The 17,715-nt window shown below is 43.9% G+C and overlaps 2 protein-coding genes across 3 annotated transcripts in view; both read right to left on the reverse strand.

Annotated features, from left to right (window-relative positions):
• Positions 1–1,008: 1,008 nt before the first annotated feature.
• On the reverse strand, positions 1,009–5,304 carry LOC114854383 (tissue factor-like). The gene is made up of 6 exons (XM_029148716.3): positions 5,146–5,304; positions 4,245–4,356; positions 3,687–3,880; positions 2,859–3,040; positions 2,604–2,772; positions 1,009–1,703 (listed from the first exon to the last, which is right to left on the reverse strand). Exons 1-6 carry the CDS (start codon positions 5,198–5,200, stop codon positions 1,561–1,563), a joined length of 855 nt encoding a protein of 284 aa, XP_029004549.1. The 5' UTR covers positions 5,201–5,304; the 3' UTR covers positions 1,009–1,560.
• Positions 5,305–17,005: 11,701 nt separating this feature from the next.
• Positions 17,006–17,715, reverse strand: part of fen1 (flap structure-specific endonuclease 1) — a 210,552-nt gene continuing 209,842 nt past the window's right edge. For both annotated transcript variants that reach the window (XM_055508477.1, XM_029149264.3), the window contains exon 12: positions 17,006–17,712. In XM_055508477.1, coding sequence (XP_055364452.1) covers positions 17,629–17,712 — 84 coding nt within the window. In that variant the 3' untranslated portion in view covers positions 17,006–17,628. The remainder of the gene's footprint in view (positions 17,713–17,715) is intronic.

Here is a 17,715-nt window from a genome sequence, read left to right on the forward strand (position 1 = left end):
ACATTTAGACCTAACTTAATGGATGACTTATGATCATTTAATTTGTGGAAATGTGTTGTTCTCCCTGAGCCTGATGAATCCTGACATGTTGGATTTATTCCCATACCATCAGGTAAGGTTGGGGAAAAACATTCAAGAATTGGGAAACCTGAACACTCAGTATTTTCAGGCAAACAGCTGAGCTCATTGAGCAACTAGAGTGAGAGCATTAACTATTCAGAAAAAGTTTCCAGGTGGTGGGTTGCTTTGCCAGGCAGAACAAATCTTTCGAGGTGCCTAAGTCCAAAGCGGCCGTGGAGTTCATGATCATCACAGCCCACATGCTACTAAACCCCTGTTCCGTTCAACCAGAGGGTGGCACTGCTCACCCTAAAGGGCTCCTCAGCTGTGGGAGGTTGTTCTGCCACCTGCTGTATGGGAGGAAAAGTCAAGGCTTTAAATCTGTGGATGCTTCAGCTTGAATCATCACGCTGCCAAGGCAGTCCAAGAACATACAGGTTTCTTAGTATCATAACGCTTTCCTTCGAACCCAGGCAAGGCGGGTGTGTCCGTCTGAACCCTAACCCTTGGGCCTGACTGTGCATGTTGAAACCACTGCATCCGAGGAGCTAAAAACGTGGAGGCGCTACGCATTGGCACATCACACTTTACTCACTGACCCACCCAGAGTCAAGAACCAGCCTCTGCAGAGCAGAAGGCCCAAATGCAGCCGTGCGCTGCCTCCTGTGTAGAGCCGCCGTCGTCTTCTAAACCAGAACATTTGGAGGTTTCGGTTCAGTCAGTCGTACCTTCTCACATGTCTGTGGGCAGTTCTTCCCGTTTGTCCTGATTGTCATTGCTTTAGCTGCAACATGCATGTCAACATGGCCACAAAATGAATGGATCTAAGACGAGATGAATATTATTGTTTTTCATATGAGCTATATGGTCGAAAAGCCAAATATGTACCTATCGGCCACGCTAGAATAATGAGGTGGATGTTGTTCGAAATATACAAACAGGCCACAGTTCAAATTATGTAAAATATTTATTACTACTTCAATTTTTCCTCATATAACAAATTGCTTTTTCAACAGTAAAAACAGCATCATATACAAAAAAGTTAGTTTCAATAAACAATAAATTAGGCATCGGATACAAAAATAATAGTTGTCTTGATTTTCTATAAAGTGTAGCTTTTCCCCAGCATCAAAATCATCCACAAAAGGGCGATCAATTCAAGTAAAACTATGAAATAAAATAAATAAAAGTAGCTGGTAGTATTTCTAAACAGGTACCACTCACCAAACAGGAAAGCCAAGGAATGGATTATTACAGGTTCAGCAAGACGATGGAATAATACTAGCAGTTTTTAACAGTGCTCCCTAAAGTCTCCTTATCTGCAGCATTAAACAGTGAATCTCCAACACATTCAAGAGCAGTTTCACAGAAACTAAACGACAGATTGATTCCAGTGTTTGACAGTGGAAGTTAAAACTAGTGTAGCTCTGCGCTCCAGCTCCGTCGTACCGTTTGTGCCCAGTGTGTGTGTGTGTGAGTGTGTGTGACGGGACACACACTCTACACACCCTGCGTCACTTTGTCCTGGCCGTTCATCCGTGCGTTTGTCCGGCGCCTGTAGCAGACCACCGCCACAGCGATCGCCGCTCCGATCAGCAGCAGGACGAGGAGGACGCCGGCGGCGATGGAGCCCGTCGAATACACTGCGGACGGCAAAGCAACACGTGGCGTCAAAGGGCTGAGATCAGGAGGTCACGAAGGTTCGTGAAAAACGTGTAGCATCGCTGTGGTGCTCGTGTTTTCCTGTGGGAGGTGCTGTTGGATTTCTGGAGCAGACATCTGTACTGACCCGGCTCAGTCGCCCACATAAGCTTCTCCAGAATCACAAGCAGAACAAAATGTGTCAAAGTCAGAAAACTACTATAGTTGTGTTAATTGGTTCTGTTTGTTTGTCACCACCACACATCAAAAAATTAAAAGACAAGAGATGGGCTCCATTGGGGAGAAAGGGAATAAACGCTGACGTTCCCTGGGGCTTGAACTGTATTGTTAGTCCATAACATTCCTAGAATATCTGCATCGTGATACTGATCATCAGCTCACCGTTGTTTAGTTAAGGCTTAAACATTAATTGAACCTTTAAATTATAGTCTTCACAAAGACGAACTTGAAAGGTTTGTTGAAACAGTAAAACGTAGCTTCACTGGCAATTGAATTAAATGTAGCTGAAAGAACTAAGTCAAATAACTAAATAGTGGATGTGATTGCTAACTAGTGTTCCGTATCAAGAGCCACATCAGAACCTGTTTTTGCTCGGCCTGAAAGATGACGTCTAACAGAAAATATGGATAAACACGACGAGACGCAGCCGACTGCATTATTTATCCAAACTGACTGATGTGTCTGAGCCACGACCCGCTTCACACCCACACGGTCGCACAACAATAGTCATGTCCTGTTCCTGTCTCTGTTTGCATCCTCGCGGTGGCAGGAATCGGACGACGTGGCCCGATAAACACAGGAATACCAGCGCGGCCGGGTCAGTGTTTTCACTCCTCCCTTCAGGTGCACGAACCATGACCTGTGTGTGAATGAGTGCTCACCGTCAAAGATGGACTTGTTCTCCACATTGGAGCAGTGCGTTTGGCTCATCTCTCCCAGCTGCTTGTCGGTCCTGCGGCTGGGGATGTAGGCCTGGACGTTGAAGCAGTAGCTCTCCCCTTTGTCCAGACCCGTGAGCTCGATCACGCTGTCTTTGGACTTGTGCTGCTTCTGCAGGGGAGGAAAGCATCTGCTTTTAACATTTCCCGGCGCCGTGCGACTGAAGCGGAGCGGAAGCGCTGGCGGCGGCTGCTCACCTTGCCCGTGCTTTCACTCTTCCGATACGTGACCAGGTACTGCAGGTCGTCGGAGAAGATGTCCCTGATGGTACGCTGGCGGCCATCTTGGAATAGGTTGGTGAGTGGGTCGGTCACGTACAAGGTGATCTTACTTCCATCTTCACTGACCTGCAGTTTGAAGTCAGGCCTGCCTATGTCAGCTGTGGAGACGGGAGGGAGACAGTCAGACGTCTGTGGTGTTATTGCATATACACGTTATTATCTGTACACGCTCCACAACGTGTAGAAAGCCTGAGCTGACCAATCAAGTCTCCACCCCATATCTCTGTTGTGTTCCATTCCCTTTTGTTAGGTGCATTAGGTCAAAGTAGAAGCAGGATGTGATTTTGTACAATGTAATGGATGTTTAAATTACTGTTCATCTTAGTTTTGTGACTGTTCGTGTTTATTTGACCTTTCTGACCTTTTGCTTGTTCCCACAGTTTTGAACAGTGGCTTGTTATTAAGAGGGATAAAAATAGGACTCAAGGTGAAGGACAATGTAATGATCGCTCAGGACACAGTGTCTCTTTTGCTGGAAGTATGCGTGTGTGTGTGTGTGTGTGTGTGTGTGTGTGTGTGTGTGTGTGTGTGTGTGTGTGTGTGTGTGTGTGTGTGTGTGTGTGTGTGTGTGTGTGTGTGTGTGTGTGTGTGTGTGTGTGTGTGTGCGTGTATTGTATATTATTCTGACTGTGTCGCCTCGTTGGCTGAAACTATTTTCCCAGTGGTTAAATTGGGATCTGGGATCAAGGACATGGAGCTGAACTATGAGAACTCCTGAAGAGTCACAGTAGCGAAGGGACCCACTGTCTTTGTAGGGGCAGAATCGCGGCGAGGTGCTGTAAGGCGGCTCGGTGAGATCAGACGTGACCCCCCGGGGGGGTTCGGACAGGACGTCGGCTGTGTAGTTGGCTTTCAGGTCGGTCAGGGAGCTGGACAGATCACACCATGAGGTTGAGGAGCGGATACAGTGGGGGTTCCTCTGTCGGTCCGCACCAATACTGCAACGGGTGCACAATTACAACCATTAGCTTTTCAACTTGTCAGACACACTGATGGAGTAAAGAACCTTTTAGGAAAGGTTTTATAAGCAGGATTCCCCTTATAAATAAAACTATTGCCTTTTGCAGGTGTTATTTGTTGTGTTTAAACTCTAAAGTTCTGATTCAAGAATCATGGACACAAATCAACATTCCTGCTTTTCCTGAGCTGGAACAGATTCTTATCCCACCTTGCTGTCATTAGTCATCTCTTTTGAAGTGGGCAGGTTAACAGGCAGAGTGCATCTGAGAACATGAACTGTGTCGAGAACAAAGTAACATGAGTGCGTTGGAAACAGATGAGGGTCTGGCCTCAGGTACTTACACAGAGTACTCCACCGTGTAGGAATAAGCGTCTGTCGGCTTGGGCTCCCACGTGAGCACAGTCTTGAAGTTTGTTGACTGCCAAATGATATTCTGGGCTTTAGGGTAAGAGTCTGCAAGAAAAGGAGCTCGAATGAAACACTGACCACAGCCAAACGTCAAATAAGGACATTTATGCCCGACTAAATGTGCAGAGAATATCACGACGCCCTTGAAACATTAAGGAGTAAAGTGCTTCGTGTAAACTATTTCCTGCTGATTTAGGATTAATAAAAAAACATTATTCACTTAGCGTTTGGTCAGACACACAATGAAGCGCTGAGTGAAAGGAACTGCTCTTATCAGAGTTAATAAAACGTGCTTTTTAATTCAGTTTATGGACTAACTGTACAGTCTGGCTGCAGCCACAAAGGCTCAAAGACGCGGTTTATTTTTTCAGACTACCAGTAATGAGCTGTTTTGGCCTCAATAGTTTCCAGGATTTCCCTTCACATTACTTGAACACTCAGTCATTTACTGTGTGTAAACAAACGGGCTTTTAAGATGTCGCATGGCTCATTGCTTCCAATGGGCAAAGTCGGCGAACACGGCCTACACATAGAACAAGGATGAGTAAGTTAATAGCTTTTACATGTGCTTGAATTAAAAAAAACTAAAACGGAAAGAATAGATCACAAGTTCAGGCTGAGCGGAAAAAAGATACAGAATATGTTTCTGATCAAACGGTCTATACGTGACTTTACGCTACATCTGCTGCACATTCTACACTACATCTCTTACTTCCTTCGTCCTTTTACTCATTAATCTACCAATTTCGCGCTCAAAGTACTGTGAGAACAAAAAACACGTATCCAAAGTGTTATTCAATTAATGAGGCGAGCGCGCGAGCTCGACGCACTCACCTGAGGCAGAGCACGCGCAGAGCGTGAGGAGGAGATACAGCGCCGCCGCGTTCATCTCGGGTTCTGGTCACGTTAGGATCTGAAGTCCGCAAAAGCCGCTCTTTACTGTGACAGCACTCTACTGCTGATGCTGTTATAGTCGGTCCACGCTTGGCCAAATAAGGAGCGTCCGGCCGTGACGTCACCGCAGAGGGACCGCCATGGCACACGCACAGTGCGTACCATTCCCGCTGAGGTCACTCTACAAATCCAGCGGCGTATTTAATCTAGTACTTATTACTGTAACAAAAGACTTATTCTGATTATTATTATATTATTATTATTATTTTTTTACAACAATGTTGCAAACATTTAACAATTGTACTGTTACCCCCAACAAGGAAAAAACACAAATTCCTAATTCTGCCGCAGAGCAACACTTTAATATTCTCTCCTGGTAAATATTGATTTTTTTAAATTGTTTTTATTTTTATTTTGTGCCGTGCTATTAGTGTGGTTAGTGTTAAACTCTGCAGCCTTTTCATGAACATACTCTCATTTCAGGGGCTCATAAATAACAAAACAAGCAGATGCATGAACATAATGAGTCAAACACATTAAAGACCTGGATTTCAGCATGCTACATTTGCGTTTAGTTGCTGTTCACTGGAACTTTCAACATGATCTTCAAAGACATGTCTATGCAAGTGAAGGAAGTAGGATTGGAAAAAAACAGATCAGAGACAAAACTGGGCGATGCACCAGTATAGTATCACCAGTGGAAACCCAGCAACAGCAAAATACAAAGAATATAAGTGGATGGTCACACAGTTCTGTTCGATTTTCAATGCACGATACTTTAAGCAGTAGAGTGTCAACGTGCAGGAAAGGAAACACAGGCGGTTCACAACAAGGTGAAAAACACTAATGCAAAAGAACTTACAGTAACAGCCAGATCAGACCGTGAGAAGGGCAATGCAATGAGTTATGCAATGAGCCCGATAGGAAGAGAAAATATAGAGGAGAAAAGGAAAATTCATTATCCATAGCAACAACATAATCTATCAAACACTCTATTGGAAACAGATGTTTTATATTTATTTATTACTGTAATCAGTAGCAATAGAGTGGATTTTCAGAAGGTCCATGTCTCTTCATGCTGTCAGTCCTGCAGCAGGATTTACTGCTCGCTGCCGTTCGACTCGTGTCTTAACGTTCCCATGTACAACATTGTAAAAGCTGTCGACTCTGGAACAGTTTTTTCTGGACAGAGTTTTAGATTAACAAGCGTCTCATTGTTTATGGCGCTGACTCAGCCGGCGGTGCTGAAGGTAGAACACGTTCCAGTACAGTCAGCTACGATGGGTGATGTGACCGAGGTGTTTGTCAGTAAATGACACATTTTTACAGGAAGATAATACTAATAACCAAAAAGATCAGACTCTCCATGATTGGAATTATTGTTAATGCAAAAAAAGCTGCAAAAAAACATAACAGTTTAATATAATGCTGTTCAGGTCAACTTTAGAAATTTGGGTTTACCTAATTTGATTTGTTTACATATTGATTTATAACTGTGAGCATTTGCATTTTGATCAAGCAATAGAAGGTAAAAAAACTTTTTAGTGATCATTCTATTTATATATAGTAAATCTTTTATACATATAGTAAACGGCTTGGTTATTTCAATAAACCTTCCACTATCATCAGGATTTACTCAGAAGCTCTTTTCACCAATAACTCAGCCCCTCACACTCACACTAATCGAGTCATTAGGGGCCAGAGTTCAGCTCAGGTCGAGAAGATTCTGAATCGGCTGCCGGAGAGATGACTTCATCCAGTCACAACGTGCTGGTGGTTGGATAAAGAGTGGACCCAGCTCTTATGCTCAGCCCATGAGTCAGGACGACCACTCATCAAGCGGCTTTAGTGGGAGAACTGAGGGTCTAATAATAGGTTCACGTGTGTGTTGCATTAAGTTTCCAGATAAACACAAACACCAGTGGAAAATTAACAATAGGTGAAAAAAAAAGTTATAGGATGATTGAAAACAGAAAACTGACAAATCAGCCAGTACCCACAGACGGCAGAACCTCCAAAAAACATATTAATGCTAAACGAGTCGATTTTCCCATGGAACCTAAAGGACCTGAATGCAGCCTGGGGGATTGGAAAAACAAATAAAACACCGTAGAGTTTTTGTGCAGCGCTAAGGGATCATTTATAGGATGGACATGATTTGTAGTAAGCAGATGAAGTTCAATCAAACCCCTGCGATTTCGCGTGTCCTTTAATGTGGTGTTTAGTTTTTTTCTATATTTGGCTGCAGTCTCTCTCTGGCCCTGAGCCAGAGCTTCTCCCTCGCCTGCTATTATCCTCCCTGGACCTCCCACCCCGGCTGAGAGGGGCCCGGCTGTATCATGCTCCGCTGTGAATACCAAAAGCCCTCTGACGGGAAGGTCCCAATGCAAATGCAGGGAATTCGCCAGCTTTTTTGGTAAAGACCTCTGCGTTGATGGATAGTTTTAACCACCCATTAAGAAATCATGTGTTACCTCTTGGCCCTTTTGTCTTTTATATCGTCCTCATACCTTGGAAGAAACACTGGTGTGTAGATAAAGGTAAAACTATTGCACTACGTCACATTCCCGTGGCTCTGCAGATTATGTACATAATAGCATGAGATCAATGGGCCTCTGTGTCCATTGTATGAGGTAGTGCCCTAGTCCGGGTTAAATTCCCGCTGGATGTCTGCCCTAATTACATTCCCAGACCTATTCCTGGAAGGAGAAAGCGAGGAGCAGCCATTCAGCAAGTCTGGATGCTGACACTTCATTGTGTTAATCAATCACCTCTAAGCGGCCGGTCGCCTCTTAATCCTGATTGGATCCCTGATTCAGGGTTCAAAGTTTGAGATTCTGTGCTGCTGGAATGTTCCTGTTTGCGCGCTCTCTGGACGTCACCTTGAATAATTGCACCTGGATTTAGAGAATGAGTTCAGTCCTGCTCTGTTTGTGGAGAATGTGTGCAACCGGCCTCTGACGTCTCTGCTTCGTGGCAGAACAACGCAGCCGGTCCTCCTGAAGATCTGTCTACCTACAAAGTGTCGTTACCATAGAAACAGATACTACAAAAAAGAAACAGGGGACTAGATTCCATTAGAACTACTGTACCAAAACCAACCCTGATGACAAGAACAGCTAACGCTTGTCCTACGTTTTGCTACAAGTAAAAGAATTCATCTCAGAGAAAGTGAGAGCGAACATTTGCTCTCCAGAAAACAAGCACTGATTTACTAAACACCCACAAGTCAAGGTCTATAACTGATACCACATTGTGTTATTGTTAACACTTTTGTCAGGAATTGTTGCTCTCTTAAAAGTTCAAAGTGTAGGAAAAGAAAATGTCTTCCTTGATTTTTTGTGAGAAACCACAGAGGAGAGGAAAAGTCTGGCAGACACGCTTCAGCTCCGTTTAAGATCATTGTTTTGTCAGTTTCTCATAAGTTGTTTTTTCCCCACGTCCCCAGACGTCGATTAGGTCCACGAACAATAAAGATGAAACAACTTGGTTTGGGTTGTTTGTATTTCATTCACAAGAAACCTGACAAGTCTCTTGTGACGTTTGCGTCTCCGTTTCCCAGGATGATGTCTCGTAAACTGATCTCCGTCGTTGCTTTATCGGGTTCAGATGTCTTCAGCTTCAGGAGAGACAGTTTAAGGGCGTACAGATTTAAACCCTTCTTGTTTCAACCCAGAAATTGAATTCAGAGCTCAAATGTTTGAGATTTAAGGCAAAACTGAGACAATTGCAACAAAGTGGTTGGTTGCTGATCTTGGTTGAAGTCAGAGGGTTCATTCTAAAGCGTCTACAGTGAGTCTGCTCATGAGCCGGGACTCATTAAAGGACAGGAGCTGAACCTGTGGTAACATATACAGACTACAAGTAAAGAATAAAACACTGACACCACCAGAGTATCAGAAACACGTCCCCATTGTTAGGAGGGGCTTTGAAGGCATCGTTAATGTCCACTTCCTCCCCACACACCCAGCTCCGCTGATCTAATCTACTTTAAATAGGGAACACAATGCAGAAATTCAGCTAAGTCACGGGCTGTATGAAGTAATCTACATTTCCTTCTTGACTGGGGAAAATGTGGGAGAAGGAGCTTTTATTCTGGAAAACAGTTTAAGGCAGTTTAAGGTCAGGTTGATAACAGGACATACCGAGATTTGAAATTATAGAGCGATTATGTAGGAGGATTCAGCTTCTCTGCTGAAATGACTGCAGTGGATTTTGCCAGAGGCCATGTTTTTATTTCTGTTTTTTTTTTTACAATCTGAGCTCATTAAAACCATGAGCTTACATTTTTTTATTTGATTGCATTCTGTTCTGCACAACAAAACCCTCACCCTCCTTTAACATGAAACATCTGGAAGGTGTTCAGTAAAAGTTACAGATGTGAACCGCGACTGCAAAAGGTGATGTGAATGTAATTTAGACATTGCAATTTGCTACACAACGTGTGTGTGTGTGTGTGTGTGTGTGTGTGTGTGTGTGTGTGTGTGTGTGTGTGTGTGTGTGTGTGTGTGTGTGTGTGTGTGTGTGTGTGTGTGTGTGTGTGTGCGTACAATAACACAAAAATGCCGGAACAAAGTTAGCGCAGAACCTGAAATGACACGATCAAATAGCGTTTCTTTTCCAACCCCTGGAAATTACTCAGAAGATTTCCCATCATATTTTGTATAATGCCACAGTTTTATATTGATAAAATGAAGGAAGAGATGAAGTGGTTTTGCTTATCTTATCTTCCTCATTCTACTTTTGGTCTAATTTTGGATTCGAAATGAATCACATTTTAAGTACTTCTGTGGAAACCTGAACTTCTCACAGGTCACAGCGATGCCAGGATACAGAGTTTTCCTGGTACAGACCAGGTCCAGACCTTGAGACAAGTGTTGGATGAGTCTTGTGAGTGGAAGCTGAGTTTTCCCAGCACCATGCTTCATTTCAGGCATTTCATCAAGCACCTGTGAGACTCAGAGCTCCTTCACTTCACTGAAAGGCTTTTCTGAGCGGCCTCTGAAGAGTTTACAAACCAGGCTTCCTCTCTTAACACTTAAACTCTGCTAGGAAGAAAGCAAGCTGATGTCTCAACCACCTCATTTCCACTGTTCTCACTGCTTCTACTGTTCTTTTGACCCACTCTGTGTATTATAGGTAAGGTTGCCAGTTCCCTTGTCCAGTCACTGTCCTCGTTAAGTGCTGCTGACATATTTCTACCTAATGTCACGATCATTAAAACCTGAGTGTAAGGAACTTATTGTACGGGAACAGCTGAAGATGCACGTTGTGCCATGAAACACTGCAGCAAACTCTGCAACAGCGATTGCCTGAACCTGCCCGGGAATGTGGAGGAGGGAACACGTGGCTTTTGGGAAGAACAGAAGCCCAATATGCACCTGTTGAAACACGACTTGACGCCAGATCGCGGTGTGAAAGCGGAGCAGTGACGACAGCAGGTCCTGGTTCTGCTGTTCTTTTGTGAGGGGGTGAGGCCTTTATGATGGGGATGAAGGAGTCGGCGGCTGATGAATAGCTTTGCTTCAGAGGATAGATAAAAACTGTTGATAACACGTTTCCTCTTTAGGTTTGATATTTTACGTTATGATAAACGAGTGTAAATGTCACAAAACTGCCATAAGGAATTACATAAACTCCAACCAGAACTAAAAAAACGTTGCTTGGCAAACATTTAAATCCCAGCCAGGATTTTATTTTCCCAGACTTCAAGCCTAAACAAACCCCGACGTGCCTCATCGTGCAACCGATCTTTCAGTCATTTGGAACCAGATGATTCTCACATATTTGTGTGCTGTAGCAAATTATGGTGAAAAATAATCACAGATTATCACAGATTATTTTTGCGGGTAAATTGCATGACCTTTTTCCTTTTGACTCACGTCTGGTTGCGTCTTTATATGGAACCGTATTGCACTGCCCGTATTCTGCAGCCGTATCGCGGCACTGATCAGGGAAGTGGACCTAGACATGTGCACATTGCTTTGACTCGGTGACTGGGAGCATGTCGATGCAGACAGATAACACCCGTGAACCCCTGCTGGTGCCTTCACTGACCCTTTGTGTTGTGGAGCGCTGCCAGTTGCTCTGAAACCACTTCTGCTTGGCTTTACTTCCAACTCCTGACACAGTGACGTATGATGTGTCTCGGTCAATGGCTGGTGTGTGGAAATGAATGTGTAATAGAGAGGTCAATGTGTAAAAATAATACATGGGGGAGTGCTTTATGGAAGCCTGTCAATCATCACGACGGTAACTTCTCCATATGTTTAACCCAGTCCATAACTCAGCAACAGCGACCGATGGGCGACTGTGAAGCTGTGTGTATATCTATTTTGGCCTCTTGATTTTCCACTACCAAGTGTCTCTGCTGCCAGTTCCTTTGGTTTACGCTACAGACCACCAGCTCTGGAAAATCCTGCAGAAGCCATCAACTACACACCGGGCCTCCAGACGGAAACGCTTCGTGTACAGCAGACTAGTAGAAAATAAGGTTTCGGGCTTTCTGTGGTTGCTCTACGCGGCCAGACAGTGACGTACAGTAGCAGACCGTAAAGCCTTCGACTACCTCACAGTTGAGCCGAAACGCTGACGCGGTGGTTTGAAGGTGACGCAATGAGGATTCTAGGAAAACTGACGCATTGGACTGTGATCGCTCTTTAATTCTGAAATATTATACGATAAATGGAGGAATGTCAGGTACCAGAGTTTAGTGGAAGGATTCACGACACCCAAAGATTTAATAACTAATGTGCAAGGGCTCACGACTGGCGACATACTACACATGGATGCAAAAACCTGCCTGAAGCTGATCAAGTGAACAATTGAAACATGAAACAATTTGGGCTTAACTCGCTTACATCATGAGAAAGTAAAGTAAAAAGGCAAATTATCATCACTCCCTTCAAGCAGCAGCAGCATCGCCCTCGGAGGAAACGTAACCAAGAGGTTCCAGGATTACATCAACAGCAATGATTAAGTGTCCGTCATATCTCAGCTCTGCCAGTCAGACGCGCTGCTCGAACAATGTCATTGTCCTGCGTTCGCTTCCTCACTCATCTGTCTGCCTCAGTCTAATCATGTGAGATAACGAACACAAAAAAGTTCACTCCGTTGTTGCCTCGGTGTCTGTACAGTCACTCACACTAGCAGGTCACAGTACTGTATTTATATATTATGGCATCATTAACAATTTGCTTTATTTGCGTTTTAATGCGGTGTGAGGTGTTTTTCTCCTCCTCGCGTAATTGTGATTCGATTCTCTCCGATCATCTCGGCTCCGTTGACTTCCTGTTGGGGTCGAGTCGAGCTGTACGGAGCAGCAACGAAGCAAAACGATGCTGCTTTACGGTGAGAAACGGTCAAGTAACAACAGAAGATGCTGCAACAGAGCAGAGCTCCACGGGTTCTGGCATCTTCTAAATGAACCACTTAGATGTTTGAGATAAAAGCATAAGAATCCTGATGGTTTAAAGGTCTGCATCTGGTTCCTCTCAAGACAGTCACAGAACTATTCTAATGATCCCCGAACAGCCCTGATGTGATGTCGGCGTCGTGTCAGAGGTCAGTGAGAATTAAACATCTGGAACAACAGAGCCTGCTATGAGAGCTATGCCAGATTACAGGAAACGCAGGGCGGGGAGGGGCTGGGATGCTGTGAAGCCCTTGGTATCCTGTTGACACGCCGCTGGGACTGTTTGCACGTATTTAAGAGAGTCTGCTGCTTTTAGCTGGGGGGAGTCTGTGAAGAGGTGACGAACCAAGGAGTCTGTGTTTGGATGACAGCATGAAACGTCCCCACAGACGCTCTCCCTAATTAAAAGAGCCGTTGGGTGAGGACAGGGAATCGACTGCATTAACTCTTAGCGCCCTGATGATTCAGCGCACAACCAGTGCCACTATGCTGCTTTTAGTTGTTCCCACGATTGCTCGTGTTCGTGACTGAGACGGAAACGGTGTGACTGAAAGTTCAGGCCAACGCAGAGCAGCCATGAGCCGGACTTCCTCTGCTCCCAGAAAGCGGTGCTGGCTCCGCTGGTAAGATGCATTTAGCACAGTAATTTCACCGAGATCAAAATCTCCTTCACGGGAAAGGACTTTGAGTTTGTTTACTCACAAACACACACACAAACACACACTCGGGCCCCTTCTGAGTGAGCGTGGACCTGCTGCAGGGGACTTGAACCCATTATTCTTTACTGTAGTTCGTGCCAGTTGAACACATTGGCTCTGATTCAGACACAGGCTCCGGTTTGGGATTATGCGAATATGCGATGCTACGCGTGATGCACAGCAACTGGGCTTCACTCCTTAATGACTTGGCAGAAAACTGGCACAGTTCAAACAGCTGATAGCGGTTCCATCAGGTGCAGGGGAACGAGAAGCAGAACCACAGTCGGTGCCAACAGCCACATTCTTTAGAGGCTTGTCCAGTGGTACAGAGCAACAGAGACAAAAGCACTGGATCACCCATCACTCAGACGGGGGGGGGGGGGGCGTTGCAGACTCCAGGACTTTGCCCTGTTCAGCGTAAGCTGAAGTGTGCTTGAAACCTCGGTGTGGGGACAGACGTCCTCTCTCCATCACTGGACAAGAAGCGTTTCCAGGATAAAATGTTGTGTCGAGCCTTCGAGCAAACATTGTTTTCAGTCTGCAGCATAATAACAGGAAGCAGGTTGAAGCTTAATACTAGCAACAGTAACTGATGACTCAGATGCTATTTTTATAATATTATATGCAGATTAATTCTTTTGATGCTCAGACATGTCACTTTGGGAGGAATGCTATTTCCTGTGTCACTGGTTACGTCATCACTGGAAGCTGACAATCATCAAAGTGGACGTGTCTGTGTCTTCATCTTTGCCGATTCATCTTCATTTTCTGGATGAATAACTCATGTGCAGTTTTTGTGCAGGTTCTGTTTGTCACATACTTTTTAAAATGCTGTTATGGTGTTGAGCGTCATGATTTATTGGGTAACGCAGCCTCTAAATTCCTTGACTCAGCTGAAAAGCTCTGGTTTGACACCACCTGTTTCCACTTAAACTTACTGTGCCTTCAGTATCTATGTATGGATGTATTTATGGATTTTATGTGCAGTCCTGTTTTGTGCTTAAGATGGGGTGGATTATATTTCTTGACCTTAGAAGGACAGAAGTTGTTGAGAGAAGTGAAACTCCGTGCTCTGTGCAACTGTCACGGTGCAGCGCGATGCGCCTGTTGCAAGATGTTGTTAGAGAAACAGTCTGGTAAACCAAAAACGGAGGGAGAATTCCAAGAATCTTTGTTGTCATTTTACAATATGCACATGTAGAGATGAAATACACAGTAAAAGCCTATAGCAGGACAGATTTAGCAAAGGTAAAGCAGCATAGTAGACGCAGAGTAGAAATAAGGAAATTAAAAAAATGTCACTTGTGATTGTGAATACAAACAAATGACGTTCCTTCTGATACTGTAATGTCTTAACAATGTCCAGTGTTTATGAGTTATTTATACAGATGCAGACAAGCATTACTCAGCCATTCTTAATAGGATGAGCTAATGTCAGCAACAAAAAGAATAACCACTTCACACACATTTATGGTACAATACTTTCTGCTTAATGCATAATCAAATGCCCTCTAGTTATTAGTGGTGTCATAGCTAAATACTATAATTAATGCTGCAGGGCCCACTTTAGTTACACACAAGTTAATTCCCAGAGAGAAGAGTTCTGGGTCATATTTTTTGGAAGTAGCTCTGCTTTTTTTGTACCAGGTCTAGTTCGTGCACAGACTCTAGAAAGATCCACAACCACCTCAGAAATGGAGCAGAACTGGCACTAACAAGCGGGGGGGTACATCACTAACAATGTGATGTCCAATGACCTGGTGAAGTAATAATACTAATACTCCACCTTCACCACTGAGAAGGTGGAGTATTGGATGGTGCGTGTGAGCAGTGGTTCGCAGGCTGTGTCATGGGGATCTCCTGCAGCTCCCTGAGCTGTTTGATTGGTTACTCAAACTGACTCAGACTGACTCAGACTCACACGGTCCCTCAAGATGCTCTGTCTTCATTAACCTCTGAGGATGAGGCAGAGGCAGCCGAAGAAAAATGATAAAACAGCAAATCGAGGACCCTGTACAAATTCTTCCCTTCATTTGTGTCTAAAGACCATCCCTGGCCCCGAAGAGAGCAGAGGCACTGGGTCAGCTGACGGTGACCAGGACCAGGCCAATAAGTTACATTTGTTTTTTAACAGATTTGCCTCCAGCTGGACCACAAAATGTGAGGCTACACAACTACCGGTCTGAGGTAGTTTCCAGCACGGGGCACCTTTAAAAAAAAAATAAATATCTATTGATTAGACTTGTCCTTGATAAAGATTCAATAAACTGTTAAATTCACATATCACTGATTTGTGTCTCAGCCTCCACATCTTCAGGAGTTTGATCAATGAACACGACATGCAGGAAAAACCAATGCAGTAGACTCAGTCAGCTCTATCTTCACATCCAGACACTGACGCTCTGCTGCAGAGAAATAACAGCAGACACAAAAACAGAAGCTACAGATCATTAACTTCAGGTAAATCACAGTGCATCGTGGATCTCTGTGAGACAGTGACATCTAGTGGCTACACGTTGTTTTAGGAGCTTCACAGTCAACTGTGGCAGTAATATTTGATGTTTTATTAATATTTCATGAATGTATTACATACATAAATAATAACAATTGGGCACAATATATACAACCCAAAGCTTAGGAACTTTAACATAATATGTTGCTGTGGCAACCCCATACTTGGGCCTTTACAACATAATACAATTTATTATCAGTTCATTCTTATTAGCACAAAAGGTCAAGTCTATATGTGTACATCTGTGTTCACATGTCCACATTGTCACTGCTGGCAGCTGTGGAGTTTAACAAATACCTGATTAACCCTGACATGGCAACCTTTCACTTCCAACCACCCGGAACAAGTCAATGCATGACATCCACAACTCTGAGGAGTTTGTCTTCAAGGCCAGTGAGCTGAAACTGGATGTGGATGAAGCCATGGGATTTGTTTTATGTAACATCACTCTGCAAACAGCTGGTGGCCTAGACCTGTGCTTAAACACCAAACATTTGATCTTCTACAGACAAAGACATGGCTGCGCTATAGGTTCGCCAGAGTCACTCACTGTTGCCATGTTCCACTTTTCTCTGGTGCAGATACTGTATGTAGATATGACATGGGTGAAGATAAAGGTTTACAGCTCACATGCCACATACTGTACTGTAAACACAGTGGACTGCAGCATCCAATTGATAACATAGTTATCACTTCCTAGGCCGTGCAGTCATCAGAAGCAATGAGGGCAGATTAGATACAGAAATACTGAAAACCCTCACACACTGAGCAGATTCTCACCATCCACTACAGCACAAACCGTCAGACATCAGGTCTCCTGGTGTATTGTGTTTCCAGGGAAATCCCATTGTCCCAACCACAGCAGAAGGTCTTTGAGTTCACCACACTGGGATTTCAGCAACATTGTCTGTCAATGACTTGACTTCCTTTGTTTATTGGGCATAATAAAGATAATACATTTCATTAAGGGCACTTCATATGAGGTTCAAATCTGATGTAGCCTTAATTGTTCAGTTTGAAGGTGACACCTGCAGATGTTTCCTTTTTGCTTACTTTTGGACTCATAGCTGCAGCCTACAGAAGAGTTTTTCATGCTATGAGCTAGACTTATGTATTGGAATGTCTCTAATGAAGGGAAGCTGGACGCAGTTGCTGAATCAATAAATACGTTACACATTGATATGTACTGAACTTTTAATATAGCTTTAAAGTACATTGGACGGTCTTTCCCACTCATTAAATAAATATTGAGGACAGGACTGTAAACGTTCGCCTCCACTCACAGTTGGGAACTTTTGTCTCACAGGGAGTAATATACAGTTTATGTGTCTCCGTCGACCAACACGTCCCAAGAAGAGACTGTTTACATGGGGAAAAAAGAATTTTAAACATCTGGAGATAAACTTCACATCGATGGCGCTCTGGGACTTTATTTGTGTTGAGAAATGAGTGACGCTGAACAAAGACACAGCGACATCTGTTGGCAGATGCAGCATCGGGACGTGTCTCCACAGGCAGCAAAGTACACACCTGCACATTTATTTGTACAAGACTTCATTTTTTATTACACAACTGAACATACACTTTAATAAAAGAATAGTAAAAGAAAACACCCCTTGTTTAGATTTGTTGTACACCGTGTTTGGAAATGTACAACAATAGTTGCTGTGCTGAACTATTAATCGTATGACACACAACCTCCTGTTGTGCTGCAGCTTTGTTCCTGCGTCACTGCTGTTTGTTTCTTTTCATAGCTGGTACAACGATAACTAAGTGTCCGTGGAGCTGAGAGTTCCATCTCATTTGGCCTTTCCAAATTTTCCCCCTGTGGCTCCAGTCTTCTTCTTTTTCATTGCTGATCCTTTAACATCTGGTTTTTCCACCTA

Source organism: Betta splendens, chromosome 4, assembly GCF_900634795.4.
Source record: "Betta splendens chromosome 4, fBetSpl5.4, whole genome shotgun sequence".
Lineage (NCBI taxonomy): Eukaryota > Metazoa > Chordata > Actinopteri > Anabantiformes > Osphronemidae > Betta > Betta splendens.